The following is a 17,247-nucleotide window of genomic DNA, read 5'->3' as shown; positions in this document are numbered from 1 at the left end:
TAGCCATGTCCTCAGAGCATGCGCAGACCAGCTGGCTGGTGTGTTTACGGACATATTCAATCTCTGTCCCCACATGCTTCAAGATGGCCACCATTGTTCTTGTACCAAAGAAGGCAAAGATAACTGACCTAAATGACTACCGCCCCGTAGCACTCACTTCTGTCATCATGAAGTGCTTTGTGAGACTAGTCAAGGATCATATCACCTCCACCTTACCGGAAACCCTAGACCCACTTCAGTTTGCATACCGCATACACATCACAGACAAACTGAAATGGTCCACCCACACAGACAGTGTGGTGAAGAAGGCGCAATTGCACCTCTTCAACTTCAGGAGGCTGAAGAAATTTGGCTTGTCACCTAAAACCCTGACAAACCTTTACAGATGCACAATCGAGAGTATCCTGTCGAGCTGTATCACAGCCTGGTACAGCAACTGCACGCCCCTCAACAGCAAGGCTCTCCAGAGGGTGGTGCGTTTTGCACAACGCATCACTGAGGGCAAACTACCTGCCCTCCATGACACCTACAGCACCCGTAGTCACAGAAAGGCCAAAAAGATCATCAAGGACAACCGGTCGGCCGGTGCACTGTGGGAAGTACTGGTGGCCCACTTTGGCTAAGGACGTGAGGGTTTATGTTTCCTCTTGCTCGGTGTGCGCCCAGTGCAAGGCTCCTAGGCACCTGCCCAGACGTAAGTTACACCCCTTACCCGTTCCATGTCCCCTTACCTCAACCATGTCCTTACTTGTTAGATATTACTGCACGGTCGGAAATAGAAACACAAGCATTTTGCTACACTCGCATTAACATCTGCTAATAATGTGTATGTGACCAATAACATTTGATTTGATTCAGGACAACAAATGATTGTGAGGTGTTAAATACATTGTGAATTATTGTGAGGTGTTATATATAGTTGAAGTCGGAAGCTTACATACACCTTAGCCAAATACATTTAAACTCAGTTTTTTCACAATTCCTGACATTAAATCCAGGTAACAATTCCCTGTTTTAGGTCAGATAGGATCACCACTTTATTTTAAGAATGTGAAATGTCAGAATAATAGTAGAGAGAGTTGTTTATTTCAGTTTTTATTTATTTCATCACATTCCCAATGGGTCAGAAGTTTACATACACTCAATTTGTATTTGGTAGCGTTGCCTTTAAATTGTTTACCTTGGGTCAAACGTGTCGGGTAGCCTTCCACAAGCTTCCCACAATAAGTTGGGTGAATTGTGGCCCATTCCTCCTGACGAAGCTGGTGTAACTGAGTCAGGTTTGTGGGCTTCCCTGTTCGCACACACTTTTTCAGTTCTGCCCACAAATTTTCTATAGGATTGAGGTCAGGGCTTTGTGATGGCCACTCCAATACCTTGACTTTGTTGTCCTTAAGCCATTTTACCACAACTTTGGAAGTATGCTTGGGGTCATTGTCCATTTGGAAGACCCATTTACGACCAAGCTTTAACTTCCTGACTGATGTCTTGAGATGTTGCTTCAGTATATCCACATCATTTTCCTACCTCATGATGATATCTATTTTGTGAAGTGCACCAAATTACCCCCACAATATGATGCTGCCACCTTCGTGCTTCACCGTTGGGATGGTTTTCTTTGGCTTGCAAGCCTCCCACTTTTTCCTCCAAACATAACGATGGTCATTATGGCCAAACAGTTCTATTTTTGTTTCATCAGACCAGAGGACATTTCTCCAAAAAGTAAAAAAAAAAATTCCTGGCTTTTTTATGGAGGTTTTGGAGCAGTAGCTTCTTCCTTGCTGAGCGGCCTTTCAGGTTATGTCTATATAGGACTCGTTTTACTGTGGATATAGATACTTTTGTACCTGTTTCATCCAGAATCTTTTTAATTTTTGAAATGTAATTTTATCCCCTACCCCCTTTTCTCCCCAATTTCGCGGTATCCAATTGTTAGTAATTACTGTCTTGTCTCATCGCTACAACTCCCGTACGGGCTCGGGAGAGACGAAGGTCGAAAGCCAAGTCCTCCGAAACACAACCAAGCCGCAATGCTTTTTAACTCCAACCCAAGCCAGCCGCACCAATGTGTCGGAGGAAACACCGTGCACCTGGCTACCTTGGTTAGCGCGCGCTGCACCCCGCCTGCCACGGGAGTCGCTGATGCGCAATGAGACAAGGATATCCCTACCGGCCAAACCCTCCCTAAACTGGACGACGCTAGGCCAATTGTGCGTCGCCCCACGGACCTCCCGGTCGCGGCCAGCTGCGACAGAGCCTGGGCGCGAACGCAGAGTCTCTGGTGGCACAGCTAGCGCTGCGATGCAGTGCCCTAGACCACTGCGCCACCCGGGAGGCCCACTCCTCTAGAATCTTCACAAGGTCTTTTGCTGTTGTTCTGGGATTGATTTGCACTTCTTGCACCAACATACATTCATCTCTAGGAGACACAACGCGTCTCCTTCCTGAGCGGTATGACGGTTGCGTGGTCCCATGGTGCTTATACTTGCATACTATTATTTGTACAGATGAACATGGTACCTTCAGGCATTTGGAAATTGCTCCGAAGGATGAACCAGACTTGTGGAGGTCTACAATTATTTTCTGAGGTCTTGGCTGATTTCTTTTGATTTTCCCATGATGTCAAGCAATGGTGTTATATACTGTACATAGTGAATAGTGTTATATACTGTACATAGTGAATAGTGTTATATACTGTACATAGTGAATAGTGTTATATACTGTACATAGTGAATGGTGTTATATACAGTACATAGTGAATAGTGTTATATACAGTACATAGTGAATAGTGTTATATACAGTACATAGTGAATGGTGTTATATACAGTACATAGTGAATAGTGTTATATACTGTACATAGTGAATGGTGTTATATACTGTACATAGTGAATGGTGTTATATACAGTACATAGTGAATGGTGTTATATACTGTACATAGTGAATAGTGTTATATACTGTACATAGTGAATGGTGTTATATACAGTACATAGTGAATAGTGTTATATACAGTACATAGTGAATGGTGTTATATACTGTACATAGTGAATAGTGTTATATACTGTACATAGTGAATGGTGTTATATACTGTACATAGTGAAGAGTGTTATATACTGTACATAGTGAATAGTGTTATATACTGTACATAGTGAATGGTGTTATATACAGTACATAGTGAAGAGTGTTATATACTGTACATAGTGAATAGTGTTATATACTGTACATAGTGAATGGTGTTATATACTGTACATAGTGAATAGTGTTTTATACTGTACATAGTGAATACATTTACATTTACATTTAAGTCATTTAGCAGACGCTCTTATCCAGAGCGACTTACAAAGTGAATGGTGCATACACCTTATTATAGTGTTATATACTGTACATAGTGAATAGTGTTATATACTGTACATAGTGAATAGTGTTATATACTGGACATAGTGAATAGTGTTATATACTGTACATAGTGAATAGTGTTATATACTGTACATAGTGAATAGTGTTATATACTGTACATAGTGAATAGTGTTATATACTGTACATAGTGAATGGTGTTATATACATAGTAATAGTGTTATATACTGTACATAGTGAATAGTGTTATATACTGTACATAGTGAATAGTGTTATATACTGTACATAGTGAATGGTGTTATATACAGTACATAGTGAATAGTGTTATATACAGTACATAGTGAATAGTGTTATATACAGTACATAGTGAATGGTGTTATATACAGTACATAGTGAATAGTGTTATATACAGTACATAGTGAATGGTGTTATATACTGTACATAGTGAATGGTGTTATATACTGTACATAGTGAATGGTGTTATATACTGTACATAGTGAATAGTGTTATATACTGTACATAGTGAATGGTGTTATATACTGTACATAGTGAATGGTGTTATATACTGTACATAGTGAATGGTGTTATATACTGTACATAGTGAATAGTGTTATATACTGGACATAGTGAATAGTGTTATATACTGTACATAGTGAATAGTGTTATATACTGTACATAGTGAATAGTGTTATATACTGTACATAGTGAATAGTGTTATATACTGTACATAGTGAATGGTGTTATATAATGTACATAGTGAATAGTGTTATATACTGTACATAGTGAATAGTGTTATATACTGGACATAGTGAATAGTGTTATATACTGTACATAGTGAATGGAAACTGGAGAAGACTGGAAGATAACAGATCAAAGGACTAATGCTGCATGATTTACAGAGAGTTAAGATGTTCATTCAAAAACAGAGAGAGAGAGAAAAGATATAAATGAAGAAAGAGAACAGAAAAGGGGAAGGAGGATACCAAGTCAGTTGTCCAACTGAATGTATTCAACTGAAATGTGTCTTCCACATTTAACCCAACCGCTCTGAATCAGATATCGGGGATTCGATCCAGCAACAATCCGGTTACTGGCCCAACGCTCTAACCACTAGGCTAAGAGAGAGAGAGAGTGTGTGTGTGTGTGTGTGTGTGTGTGTGTGTGTGTGTGTGTGTGTGTGTGTGTGTGTGTGTGTGTGTGTGTGTGTGTGTGTGTGTGTGTGTGTGTGTGTGTGTGTGTGTGTGTGTGTGTGCGTACTCACGCTGGGGGTGATGTGTGTGACCTGGGTCTTGAGGCTGAAGGCCAGAGTGGCTCCAGAGGGAGTGGCTGAGGAGGCAGAGTGTGATGTCAGCAGTAGCACCGCCTCCATTGGCCTCAGGAAGGTACAGGAGTACTGCACGGTCACCTCCACACAACGCCCCCTAGTGGAGAGGAGGACAGAGTGTAAGGCTCAACGATAAGGTGGGGCAGAGACGGGGAAAGCCATGGGATCATTGGAAGACCAGTCAAGACACTGAACACCAGTTGAGAAGACAGGCAGCCAGTTAACTCTAATACAGTTAGACAGAGCCAGGAAAGAGAGAGAAAGACAGAGCCAGGATAGACAGAGAAAGACAGAGCCAGGATAGACAGAGAAAGACAGAGCCAGGATAGACAGAGAAAGACAGAGCCAGGATAGAGAGAGAAAGACAGAGCCAGGATAGACAGAGAGAGGACAGAGAGAGAAAGACAGAGCCAGGACAGACAGAGAAAGACAGAGAGAGGACAGAGAGAGAAAGACAGAGCCAGGATAGAGAGAGAAAGACAGAGAGAGGACAGAGAGAGAAAGACAGGGCCAGGACAGAGAGAGAAAGACAGAGCCAGGATAGAGAGAGAAAGACAGAGCCAGGATAGAGAGAGAAAGACAGAGCCAGGATAGAGAGAGAAAGACAGAGCCAGGACAGAGAGAGAAAGACAGAGCCAGGATAGAGAGAGAAAGACAGAGCCAGGATAGACAGAGCCAGGACAGAGAGAGAAAGACAGAGCCAGGACAGAGAGAGAAAGACAGAGCCAGGATAGAGAGAGAAAGACAGAGCCAGGATAGAGAGAGAAAGACAGAGCCAGGACAGAGAGAGAAAGACAGAGCCAGGACAGAGAGAGAAAGACAGAGCCAGGATAGAGAGAGAAAGACAGAGCCAGGACAGAGAGAGAAAGACAGAACCAGGATAGAGAGAGAAAGACAGAACCAGGACAGACAGAGAAAGACAGAGCCAGGACAGAGAGAGAAAGACAGAACCAGGATAGAGAGAGAAAGACAGAGCCAGGACAGAGAGAGAAAGACAGAGCCAGGACAGAGAGAGAAAGACAGAGCCAGGACAGAGAGAGAAAGACAGAGCCAGGATAGAGAGAGAAAGACAGAACCAGGACAGACAGAGAAAGACAGAGCCAGGACAGACAGAGAAAGACAGAGCCAGGATAGAGAGAGAAAGACAGAGCCAGGATAGAGAGAGAAAGACAGAACCAGGACAGACAGAGAAAGACAGAGCCAGGATAGACAGAGAAAGACAGAGCCAGGACAGAGAGAGAAAGACAGAACCAGGATAGAGAGAGAAAGACAGAGCCAGGATAGAGAGAGAAAGACAGAGCCAGGATAGAGAGAGAAAGACAGTACCAGGACAGACAGAGAAAGACAGAGCCAGGACAGAGAGAGAAAGACAGTGGCTGTGTCTGAATGCCCATACCTGCATTCTAAATAACAGACATTTTGGGTACATGAAAACAGAACCTTTATAGTATATGACATTTAAATAATGTAGTATAGTTTAAATGCCAGGATGTTATACTCATTTTGGTTTTTCATCCAGAATTCCCTGCACACTATTACCTAAGACAATCCTCTTTCCAGACACGTGTTTCACAGCAGCTGATAATCAGATAAATTGATGCGTTGTCATCAGTGTGGATGAGCCTTGTATGTTGACATTTGTTGATTACTGCATTAGATTTGACTACACAGTACATTCTAAATAGTACGCAGTATGATTGCTACACAGTATGGAGTTTTAGTAAGTAGTAGACCAGACAGATCAAAGCAAATCAAATCAAACCAAATCAAATTTTATTTGTCACATACACATGGTTAGCAGATGTTAATGTGAGTGTAGCGAAATGCTTGTGCTTCTAGTTCCGACAATGCAGTGATAACCAACAAGTAATCTAACTAACAATTCCAAAACTACTGTCTTATACACAGTGTAAGGGGATAAAGAATATGTACATAAGGATATATGAATGAGTGATGGTACAGAGCAGCATACAGTAGATGGTATCGAGTACAGTATATACATATGAGATGAGTATGTAGACAAAGTAAACAAAGTGGCATAGTTAAAGTGGCTAGTGATACATGTATTACATAAGGATGCAGTCGATGATGTAGAGTACAGTATATACGTATGCATATGACATGAATAATGTAGGGTAAGTAACATTATATAAGGTAGCATGGTTTAAAGTGGCTAGTGATATATTTACATCATTTCCCATCAATTCCCATTATTAAAGTGGCTGGAGTTGGGTCAGTGTCAATGACAGTGTGTTGGCAGCAGCCACTCAATGTTAGTGGTGGCTGTTTAACAGTCTGATGGCCTTGAGATAGAAGCTGTTTTTCAGTCTCTCGGTCCCAGCTTTGATGCACCTGTACTGACCTCGCCTTCTGGATGATAGCGGGGTGAACAGGCAGTGGCTCGGGTGGTTGATGTCCTTGATGATCTTTATGGCCTTCCTGTAACATTGTAGTGTAGGTGTCCTGGAGGGCAGGTAGTTTGCCCCGGTGATGCGTTGTGCAGACCTCACTACCCTCTGGAGAGCCTTACGGTTGAGGGCGGAGCAGTTGCCGTACCAGGTGGTGATACAGCCCGCCAGGATGCTCTCGATTGTGCATCTGTAGAAGTTTGTGAGTGCTTTTGGTGACAAGCCAAATTTCTTCAGCCTCCTGAGGTTGAAGAGGCGCTGCTGCGCCTTCTTCACGACGATGTCAGTGTGAGTGGACCAATTCAGTTTGTCTGTGATGTGTATGCCGAGGAACTTAAAACTTGCTACCCTCTCCACTACTGTTCCATCGATGTGGATAGGGGGTGTTCCCTCTGCTGTTTCCTGAAGTCCACAATCATCTCCTTAGTTTTGTTGACGTTGAGTGTGAGGTCATTTTCCTGACACCACACTCCGAGGGCCCTCACCTCCTCCCTGTAGGCCGTCTCGTCGTTGTTGGTAATCAAGCCTACCACTGTTGTGTCGTCCGCAAACTTGATGATTGAGTTGGAGCGTGCGTGGCCACGCAGTCGTGGGTGAACAGGGAGTACAGGAGAGGGCTCAGAACGCACCCTTGTGGGGCCCCGTGTTGAGGATCAGCGGGGAGGAGATGTTGTTGCCTACCCTCACCACCTGGGGGCGGCCCGTCAGGAAGTCCAGTACCCAGTTGCACAGGGCGGGGTCGAGACCCAGGGTCTCGAGCTTGATGACGAGCTTGGAGGGTACTATGGTGTTGAATGCCGAGCTGTAGTCGATGAACAGCATTCTCACATAGGTATTCCTCTTGTCCAGGTGGGTTAGGGCAGTGTGCAGTGTGGTTGAGATTGCATCGTCTGTGGACCTATTTGGGCGGTAAGCAAATTGGAGTGGGTCTAGGGTGTCAGGTAGGGTGGAGGTGATATGGTCCTTGACTAGTCTCTCAAAGGACTTCATGATGACGGAAGTGAGTGCTACGGGGCGGTAGTCGTTTAGCTCAGTTACCTTAGCTTTCTTGGGAACAGGAACAATGGTGGCCCTCTCGAAGCATGTGGGAACAGCAGACTGGTATAGGGATTGATTGAATATTTCCGTAAACACACCGGCCAGCTGGTCTGCGCATGCTCTGAGGGCGCGGCTGGGGATGCCGTCTGGGCCTGCAGCCTTGCGAGGGTTAACACGTTTAAATGTTTTACTCACCTCGGCTGCAGTGAAGGAGAGACCGCATGTTTTCGTTGCAGGCCGTGTCAGTGGCACTGTATTGTCCTCAAAGCGGGCAAAAAGTTATTTAGTCTGCCTGGGAGCAAGACATCCTGGTCCGTGACTGGGCTGGGTTTCTTCTTGTAGTCCGTGATTGACTGTAGACCCTGCCACATGCCTCTTGTGTCTGAGCCATTGAATTGAGATTCCACTTTGTCTCTGTACTGACGCTTAGCTTGTTTAATAGCCTTGCGGAGGGAATAGCTGCATTGTTTATATTCGGACATGTTACCAGACACCTTGCCCTGATTGAAAGCAGTGGTTCGGGCTTTCAGTTTCACATGAATGCTGCCATCAATCCACGGTTTCTGGTTAGGGAATGTTTTTATCGTTGCTATGGGAACGACATCTTCGACGCACGTTCTAATGAACTCGCACACCGAATCAGCGTATTTGTCAATATTTTTATCTGACGCAATACGAAACATGTCCCAGTCCACGTGATGGAAGCAGTCTTGGAGTGTGGAGTCAGCTTGGTCTGACCAGCGTTGGACAGACCTCAGCGTGGGAGCCTCTTGTTTTAGTTTCTGCCTGTAGGCAGGGATCAGCAAAATGGAGTCGTGGTCAGCTTTTCCGAAAGGGGGCGGGGCGGGCAGGGCCTTATATGCGTCGCGGAAGTTAGAGTAACAATGATCCAAGGTTTTTCCACCCCTGGTTGCGCAATCGATATGCTGATAAAATTTAGGGAGTCTTGTTTTCAGATTAGCTTTGTTAAAATCCCCAGCTACAATGAATGCAGCCTCCGGATAAATGGTTTCCAGTTTGCAAAGAGTTAAATAAAGTTCGTTCAGAGCCATCAATGTGTCTGCTTGGGGAGGGATATATACGGCTGTGATTATAATCGAAGAGAATTCCCTTGGTAGGTAATGCGGTCTACATTTGATTGTGAGGAATTCTAAATCAGGTGAACAGAAGGATTTGAGTTCCTGTATGTTTCCTTCATCACACCATGTCTCGTTAGTCATGAGGCATACGCCCCGCCACTCTTCTTACCAGAAAGATGTCTGTTTCTGTCGGTGCGATGCGTGGAGAAACCCGTTGGCTGCACCGCATCGGATAGCGTCTCTCCAGTGAGCCATGTTTCCGTGAAGCAGAGGACGTTACAGTCTCTGATGTCCCTCTGGAATGCCACCCTTGCTCGGATTTCGTCAACCTTGTTGTCAAGAGACTGGACATTGGCAAGAAGAATGCTAGGTAGTGGTGCGCGATGTGCCCTTTTTCGGAGTCTGACCAGAAGACCGCCTCGTTTCCCTCTTTTTCGGAGTCGTTTTCTTGGGTCGCTGCATGCGATCCATTCCGTTGTCCTGTTTGTAAGGCAGAACACAGGATCCGCGTCGCGGAAAACATATTCTTGGTCGTACTGATGGTGAGTTGACGCTGATCTTATATTCAGTAGTTCTTCTCGACTGTATGTAATGAAACCTAAGATGACCTGGGGTACTAATGTAAGAAATAACACGTAAAAAAACAAAAAACTGCATAGTTTCCTAGGAACGCGAAGCGAGGCGGCCATCTCTGTCGGCGCCGGAAGTGTAGTCTAGATTTCAGATAGAAGAGATGGGAAATGATCTTCATCTCACAAGGTAACTGAGCAGAACAGCTTCTGGAGGACTGGGGTGAGGAACACTGCTGTCCTACAGGATTAGGGGTTATGGATTAGGGGTTAGGGGTTATGGATAGGGGGTATAGGTTAGGGGTTATGGGTTATGGATAGGGGTTAGGGGTTATGGATAGGGGGTATGGGTTAGGGGTTATGGGTTATGGATAGGGGTTAGGGGTTATGGATAGGGGGTATGGGTTAAGGGTTATGGATAGGGGTATGGGTTAAGGGTTATGGATAGGGGTTATGGGTTAGGGGTTATGGGTTATGGATAGGGGTTATGGTTAGGGGTTATGGGTTATGGATAGGGGTTAGGGGTTATGGATTAGGGGTTATGGGTTCTGGGTTATGGATAGGGGTATGGGTTAAGGGTTATGGATAGGGGTTATGGGTTAGGGGTTATGGTTATGGATAGGGGGGTTGGTTAGGGGTTATGGATAGGGGTTATGGGTTAGGGGTTATGGGTTATGGATAGGGGGTATGGTTAGGGGTTATGGGTTATGGATAGGGGATATGGGTTAAGGGTTATGGATAGGGGTTATGGATTAGGGGTTAGGGTTATGGATAGGGGTTATAGATAGGAGTTATGGGTTATGGTTAGGGGTTATGGTTAGGGTTAGGGTTATGGTTAGGGGTTATGGTTAGGGATTATGGTTAGGGGTTATGGTTAGGGGATATGGTTAGGGGTTAGGAGTTATGGTTAGGGGTTATGGTTAGGGGTTAGGAGTTATGGTTAGGGGTTATGGTTAGGGGTTATGATTAGGGGATATGGTTAGGGGTTATGGTTAGGGGTTATGGTTAGGGGTTATGGTTAGGGTTTATGGTTAGGGGTTATGGTTAGGAGTTATGGTTAGGGGTTATGGTTAGGGGTTATGGTTAGGTGGTTAGGGGTTAGGGGATATGGTTAGGGGTTATTGTTAGGGTTTAGGAGTTATGGTTAGGGGTTATGGTTAGGGGTTATGGTTAGGAGTTATGGTTAGGGGTTAAGGGTTATGGATAGGGGTTATGGTTAGGGGTTAAGGGTTATGGTTAGGGGTTAAGGGTTATGGTTAGGGATTAAGGGTTACGGGTAGGAGTTAGGGGTAGGGGTAATGGTTGGGGGTTAGAGACAGAAGGGCTTACTTAGGAGGGATGGTGATGGAAGCTCCTTGGGGCAATGAGAAATGATGGGCCTCCTTCCCTACGATGGAGGCATGGTAGAACATCGCTCTGGAGGACGGGCTCTTCAGACGCACCTGGAGCACACACACACACACACACACACACACACACACACACACACACACACACACACACACACACACACACACACACACACACACACACACACACACACACACACACACACACACACACACACACACAGGAAAATGTGAATAATTGTCATACAATGTGTACACACCAAGGCAAAGTGAATGATCTTCCATTGCAGAAAAGGATCTGATTGAACTGGTGGACCGGACAGGCTGTAAGACAGGGTTACCCAGGGCTAGTGCTGTGTGATGGAGAGAGAGAGACCTGCCTGCTTGGTGAAGGTGTGGTGCAGGCTGCCAGACAGGGTTACCCAGGGCTAGTGCTGTGTGATGGAGAGAGAGACCTGCCTGCTTGGTGAAGGTGTGGTGCAGGCTGCCAGACAGGGTTACCCAGGGCTAGTGCTGTGTGATGGAGAGAGAGAGACCTGCCTGCTTGGTGAAGGTGTGGTGCAGGCTGCCAGACAGGGTTACCCAGGGCTAGTGCTGTGTGATGGAGAGAGAGACCTGCCTGCTTGGTGAAGGTGTGATACAGGCTGCCAGACAGGGTTACCCAGGGCTAGTGCTGTGTGATGGAGAGAGAGACCTGCCTGCTTGGTGAAGGTGTGGTGCAGGCTGCCAGACAGGGTTACCCAGGGCTAGTGCTGTGTGATGGAGAGAGAGAGACCTGCCTGCTTGGTGAAGGTGTGATACAGGCTGTAAGACAGGGTTACCCAGGGCTAGTGCTGTGTGATGGAGAGAGAGACCTGCCTGCTTGGTGAAGGTGTGATGCAGGCTGCCAGACAGGGTTACCCAGGGCTAGTGCTGTGTGATGGAGAGAGAGAGACCTGCCTGCTTGGTGAAGGTGTGATACAGGCTGTAAGACAGGGTTACCCAGGGCTAGTGCTGTGTGATGGAGAGAGAGACCTGCCTGTTTGGTGAAGGTGTGATACAGGCTGTAAGACAGGGTTACCCAGGGCTAGTGCTGTGTGATGGAGAGAGAGACCTGCCTGCTTGGTGAAGGTGTGATACAGGCTGTAAGACAGGGTTACCCAGGGCTAGTGCTGTGTGATGGAGAGAGAGAGACCTGCCTGCTTGGTGAAGGTGTGATACAGGCTGTAAGACAGGGTTACCCAGGGCTAGTGCTGTGTGATGGAGAGAGAGACCTGCCTGCTTGGTGAAGGTGTGATACAGGCTGCCAGACAGGGTTACCCAGGGCTAGTGCTGTGTGATGGAGAGAGAGAGACCTGCCTGCTTGGTGAAGGTGTGATACAGGCTGTAAGACAGGGTTACCCAGGGCTAGTGCTGTGTGATGGAGAGAGAGACCTGCCTGCTTGGTGAAGGTGTGGTGCAGGCTGCCAGACAGGGTTACCCAGGGCTAGTGCTGTGTGATGGAGAGAGAGAGACCTGCCTGCTTGGTGAAGGTGTGGTGCAGGCTGCCAGACAGGGTTACCCAGGGCTAGTGCTGTGTGATGGAGAGAGAGACCTGCCTGCTTGGTGAAGGTGTGGTGCAGGCTGCCAGACAGGGTTACCCAGGGCTAGTGCTGTGTGATGGAGAGAGAGAGACCTGCCTGCTTGGTGAAGGTGTGGTGTAAGACAGGGTTACTAGTGCTGTGTGATGGAGAGAGACAGGTGTGATACAGGCTGTGGTGTGGTGCAGGCTGCCAGACAGGGTTACCCAGGGCTAGTGCTGTGTGATGGAGAGAGAGACCTGCCTGCTTGGTGAAGGTGTGGTGCAGGCTGCCAGACAGGGTTACCCAGGGCTAGTGCTGTGTGATGGAGAGAGAGACCTGCCTGCTTGGTGAAGGTGTGGTGCAGGCTGCCAGACAGGGTTACCCAGGGCTAGTGCTGTGTGATGGAGAGAGAGACCTGCCTGCTTGGTGAAGGTGTGGTGCAGGCTGCCAGACAGAGTTACCCAGGGCTAGTGCTGTGTGATGGAGAGAGAGACCTGCCTGCTTGGTGAAGGTGTGGTGCAGGCTGTAAGACAGGGTTACCCAGGGCTAGTGCTGTGTGATGGAGAGAGAGACCTGCCTGCCTGCTTGGTGAAGGTGTGGTGCAGGCTGCCAGACAGGGTGATGGTTCTCCTGGGAAGGTACTGGGGCAGCGTCTCATAAAGGTAAACACACAGCATCAACATCAGAACAGGGTTAGAGTCTGACAGCTCTGTGGGCTGGATGTCTATGTCCAGGCAGAGCAGTGTGAAGGCCTGGCTGAGGATGATACTGTTGTGGAGGTTCTGTTCCAGGCGGCTGATGCTGGTGTACATCCTCTGGAGATGACTGGGGATCTGTGGGACCGGAGAGACCTGAGGGGGTGACCCTCTGTCAACACTGGGCCAGTTTCCCAGACACAGATTAAGCCTTATCAGCTGCCACAGTCAGACTCTGTAATCAAAGCCAGTCGAGTTTAGATGAGTCAAGATTAACTGACAATTTCCCCAGAGTAGACGAGGACAAGAGTTGACCAGGAATAGAAGGAGAGAACACAGTATCATCACTCTGTACCCGGTACCCCCTGTATATAGCCTCCACATTGACTCTGTACCAGGTACCCCTGTATATAGCCTCCACATTGACTCTGTACTCCACATTGGTACCCCCTGTATATAGCCTCCACAATTTCCAGGTACCCTCTGTTGACTCTGTACCAGTACCCTCTGTGTATATAGCCTCCACATTGACTACTGACTCTGTACTCGGTACCCCTGTAAGGTCTGTACCCCCTGGCCTACCCCCTGTATATTAGCCTCCACATTGACTCTGTACCTCCACATTGACTCTGTACCCTCTGTAAATAGCCTCCACATTGACTCTGTACCGGTACCCCCTGTATATAGCCTCCACATTGACTCTGTACCAGTACCCCCTGTAAATAGCCTCCACATTGACTCTGTACAGGTACCCCCTGTATATAGCCTCCACATTGACTCTGTACCAGTACCCCCTGTATATAGCCTCCACATTGACTCTGTACCGGTACCCTCTGTATATAGCCTCCACATTGACTCTGTACCGGTACCCCCTGTATATAGCCTCCACATTGACTCTGTACCGGTACCCCCTGCCTCCAATATACAGCCTCCACACATTGACTCTGTACCCTCTGTACCCAGACTCTGTATACCCCCTGTAGCCTCCACATTGACTCTGTACCAGTACCCCCTGTATGATAGCCTCCACATTGACTCTGTACCTACCCCTGTAAATAGCCTCCACAATGACTCTGTACAGGTACCCCTCTGTATATAGCTCTGTACCACAATGACTCTGTACCGGTACCCTCTGTATATAGCCTCCACATTGACTCTGTACCGGTACCCTCTGTAAATAGCCTCCACATTGACTCTGTACCGGTACCCTCTGTAAATAGCCTCCACATTGACTCCTCCACAATGACTCTGTACTGGTACCCTCTGTATATAGCCTCCACATTGACTCTGTACCTCCACATTGACTCTGTAGTACCTCCACAGGACTCTGTACCAAACAGCCTGTTACGCTTGTTATTTTACTGTCGCTGTTTAAGTTTGTGTAACTTTTATTTTCTATTTTCTATTTTTTTACTTCACACTTATTTCTTAATTTTTTCTTAAATCTTCTTAAAGCTTCTTGGTTATTGTTGTATTCTGAGCATGTAACATTTTTAACACAGGCCCGTACCAGAAAGGGACAGTAGGCAGCCAGCACAGCAGCCAGAGAGGCCGTCCTGCCAGGTCCAGGTCAAGTTCACCACCACAGACGGGCTGGTGGGCCTCCTGGTTAAAGAGCAGAATATAGTCTAACTGACTAGTTGTGGATGTCTCTTTGGTCTCTGTCTTTGTCTCTGTCCTCTGTCTAATCTCTGTCTCTGTCTCTCTCTGTCTCTACTTCTCTGTCTCTACCTCTGTCTCTACCTCTCTGTCTCTACCTGTCTCTCTGTCTCTCTGTCCTCTCTGTCTCTACCTCTGTCTCTCCCTGTCTCTACTTCTCTGTACTCTGTCTCTCTCTGTCTCTACCTCTCTGTCTCTATCTCTCTGTCTCTACTTGTCTCTGTCTCTACCTCTCTGTCTCTACCCTCTCTCTCTGTCTCTACCTCTCTGTCTCTCTGTCTCTACCTCTCTCTGTCTCTACCTCTATGTCTCTGTACCTACTGTCTCTACCTCTCTGTCTCTACCTCTCTGTCTCTATTCTCTGTCTGTCTCCCTACCTCTCTGTCTCTCTGTCCTCTCTGTCTCTACTGATCTCTGTCTCTGGGCTAAATATGTCTCTCTCTGTCTCTACCTCTCTGTCTCTACCTCTGTCTCTAGGTCTCTGTCTCTACCTCTCTGTCTCTATCCTCCTGTCTCTCTGACTTCTCTGTCTCTACTCTCTGTCTCTACCTCTCTGTCTCTATCTGTCTACTTCTCTCTGTCTCTACCTCTCTGTCTTTCTGTCTGTCTCTACCTCCCTGTCTCTACCTCCCTGTCTCTACCTCTGTCTCTGTCTCTGTCTCTACCTCTCTGTCTCTACCTCTCTGTCTCTACCTCTCTGTCTCTACCTCTCTGTCTCTACCTCTCTGTCTCTACCTCTCTGTCTCTACCTCTCTGTCTCTACCTCTCTGTCTCTACCTGTCTCTACCTCTCTGTCTCTACCTCTGTCTCTACCTCTCTGTCTCTACCTCTCTGTCTCTACCTCTCTGTCTCTACCTCTCTGTCTCTACCTCTCTGTCTCTCTGTCTTTACCTCCTGTCTCTACCTCTGTCTCTACCTCTCTGTCTCTACCTCTCTGTCTCTATCTCTCTGTCTCTACCTCTCTGTCTCTCCCTGTCTCTACCTCCCTGTCTCTCTCTCTGTCTCTACCTCTCTGTCTCTACCTCTGTCTCTACCTCTCTGTCTCTACCTCTCTGTCTCTACCTCTCTGTCTCTACCTCTCTGTCTCTCTCTGTCTCTACCTCTCTCTACCTCTCTGTCTCTCTGTCCTCTCTGTCTCTACCTCTGTCTCTACCTCTCTGTCTCTACCTCTCTGTCTCTACCTCTCTGTCTCTCTACCTCTCTGTCTCTACCTCTCTGTCTCTACCTCCCTGTCTCTACCTCTCTCTCTGTCTCTACCTCTCTGTCTCTACCTCTCTGTCTCTACCTCTCTGTCTCTACCTCTCTGTCTCTACCTCTCTGTCTCTGAGAGACCTCTCTGTCTCTACCTCTCTGTCTCTACCTCCCTGTCTCTACTCTCTGTCTCTACCTCTCTGTCTCTCTGTCTCTACCTCTCTGTCTCTACCTCTCTGTCTGTCTCTACCTCTCTGTCTCTACCTCTCTGTCTCTACCTCTCTGTCTCTACCTCTCCTGTCTCTACCTCAGGGTCTCTACCTCTCTGTCTCTACCTCTCTCTGTCCTACCTCTCTGTCTCTACCTCTCTGTCTCTACTTCTCTGTCTCTACCTCTCTGTCTCTACCTGGTCTCTGTCTCTACCTCTCTGTCTCTACCTCTCTGTCTCTACCTCTCTGTCTCTACCTCCCTGTCTCTCAACACCCCCTCCTACCAGAGGTGAGAGTCTGACGGTAGTCCTCTGTGCTGTGGTAGTCCAGGCTGAGCCAGGTGAGTAGCCTCCTCTCCCAGGTGGAGTAGGCCTTGAGGTCAGGGATCTGGGTCTATCCTGGGGACCTCTGTCCATGCTGCCACTGTCACATCCTCTGGAGGCCTGGGGACAAGGGACCCTCTGTCACCCGCTGCAGGACTAGCACCTGGGGAGGGGGGACAGACAGACAGACAGGCCATTTCTCAGACTCTGATCAGACACAGAGGGAGAGAGAGAGAGAAAGAGATATATCAGCTAGAGACGGAGAGTCAGACAGAATCAAAGCCTCCACTTTAGTGAAGTACAAACACCAAAATACAACCCATATTTATGAGTTATTTATTGTCCCTCTTTAACCATTTGACATTGTTACCACTGAATAGTAGGAGAGAACACATATATCATGACATTTGTACCCTTGTATTAGTTTTGAAACTTCTGTATGTGTGACCGGTACCCTGTTTACTAGCCTCCACATTGACTCTGTACCGGTATTTCCTTTATATATTATCTA

At 47.0% G+C, this 17,247-nt stretch overlaps 1 protein-coding gene across 1 annotated transcript in view; it reads right to left on the bottom strand.

Annotated features, from left to right (window-relative positions):
* The window catches only part of LOC127916631 (cilia- and flagella-associated protein 47-like), a 55,257-nt gene extending 44,049 nt beyond the window's left edge, over positions 1-11,208 (bottom strand). The window contains exons 1-2 of the mRNA XM_052498941.1: positions 11,099-11,208; positions 4,613-4,772 (exon numbers count right to left, since the gene is read on the bottom strand). Of these exons, the coding sequence (XP_052354901.1) occupies positions 4,613-4,772; positions 11,099-11,181 (243 nt within the window). The 5' untranslated portion in view covers positions 11,182-11,208. The remainder of the gene's footprint in view (positions 1-4,612; positions 4,773-11,098) is intronic.
* Between the last annotated feature and the right edge of the window lie 6,039 nt (positions 11,209-17,247).

This window comes from Oncorhynchus keta, chromosome 37 (assembly GCF_023373465.1).
Source record: "Oncorhynchus keta strain PuntledgeMale-10-30-2019 chromosome 37, Oket_V2, whole genome shotgun sequence".
NCBI classification, from domain to species: Eukaryota; Metazoa; Chordata; class Actinopteri; order Salmoniformes; family Salmonidae; genus Oncorhynchus; species Oncorhynchus keta.
Note: the sequence above shows the minus strand (reverse complement) of the source record. Positions and strands in the feature narration are given on the sequence as shown.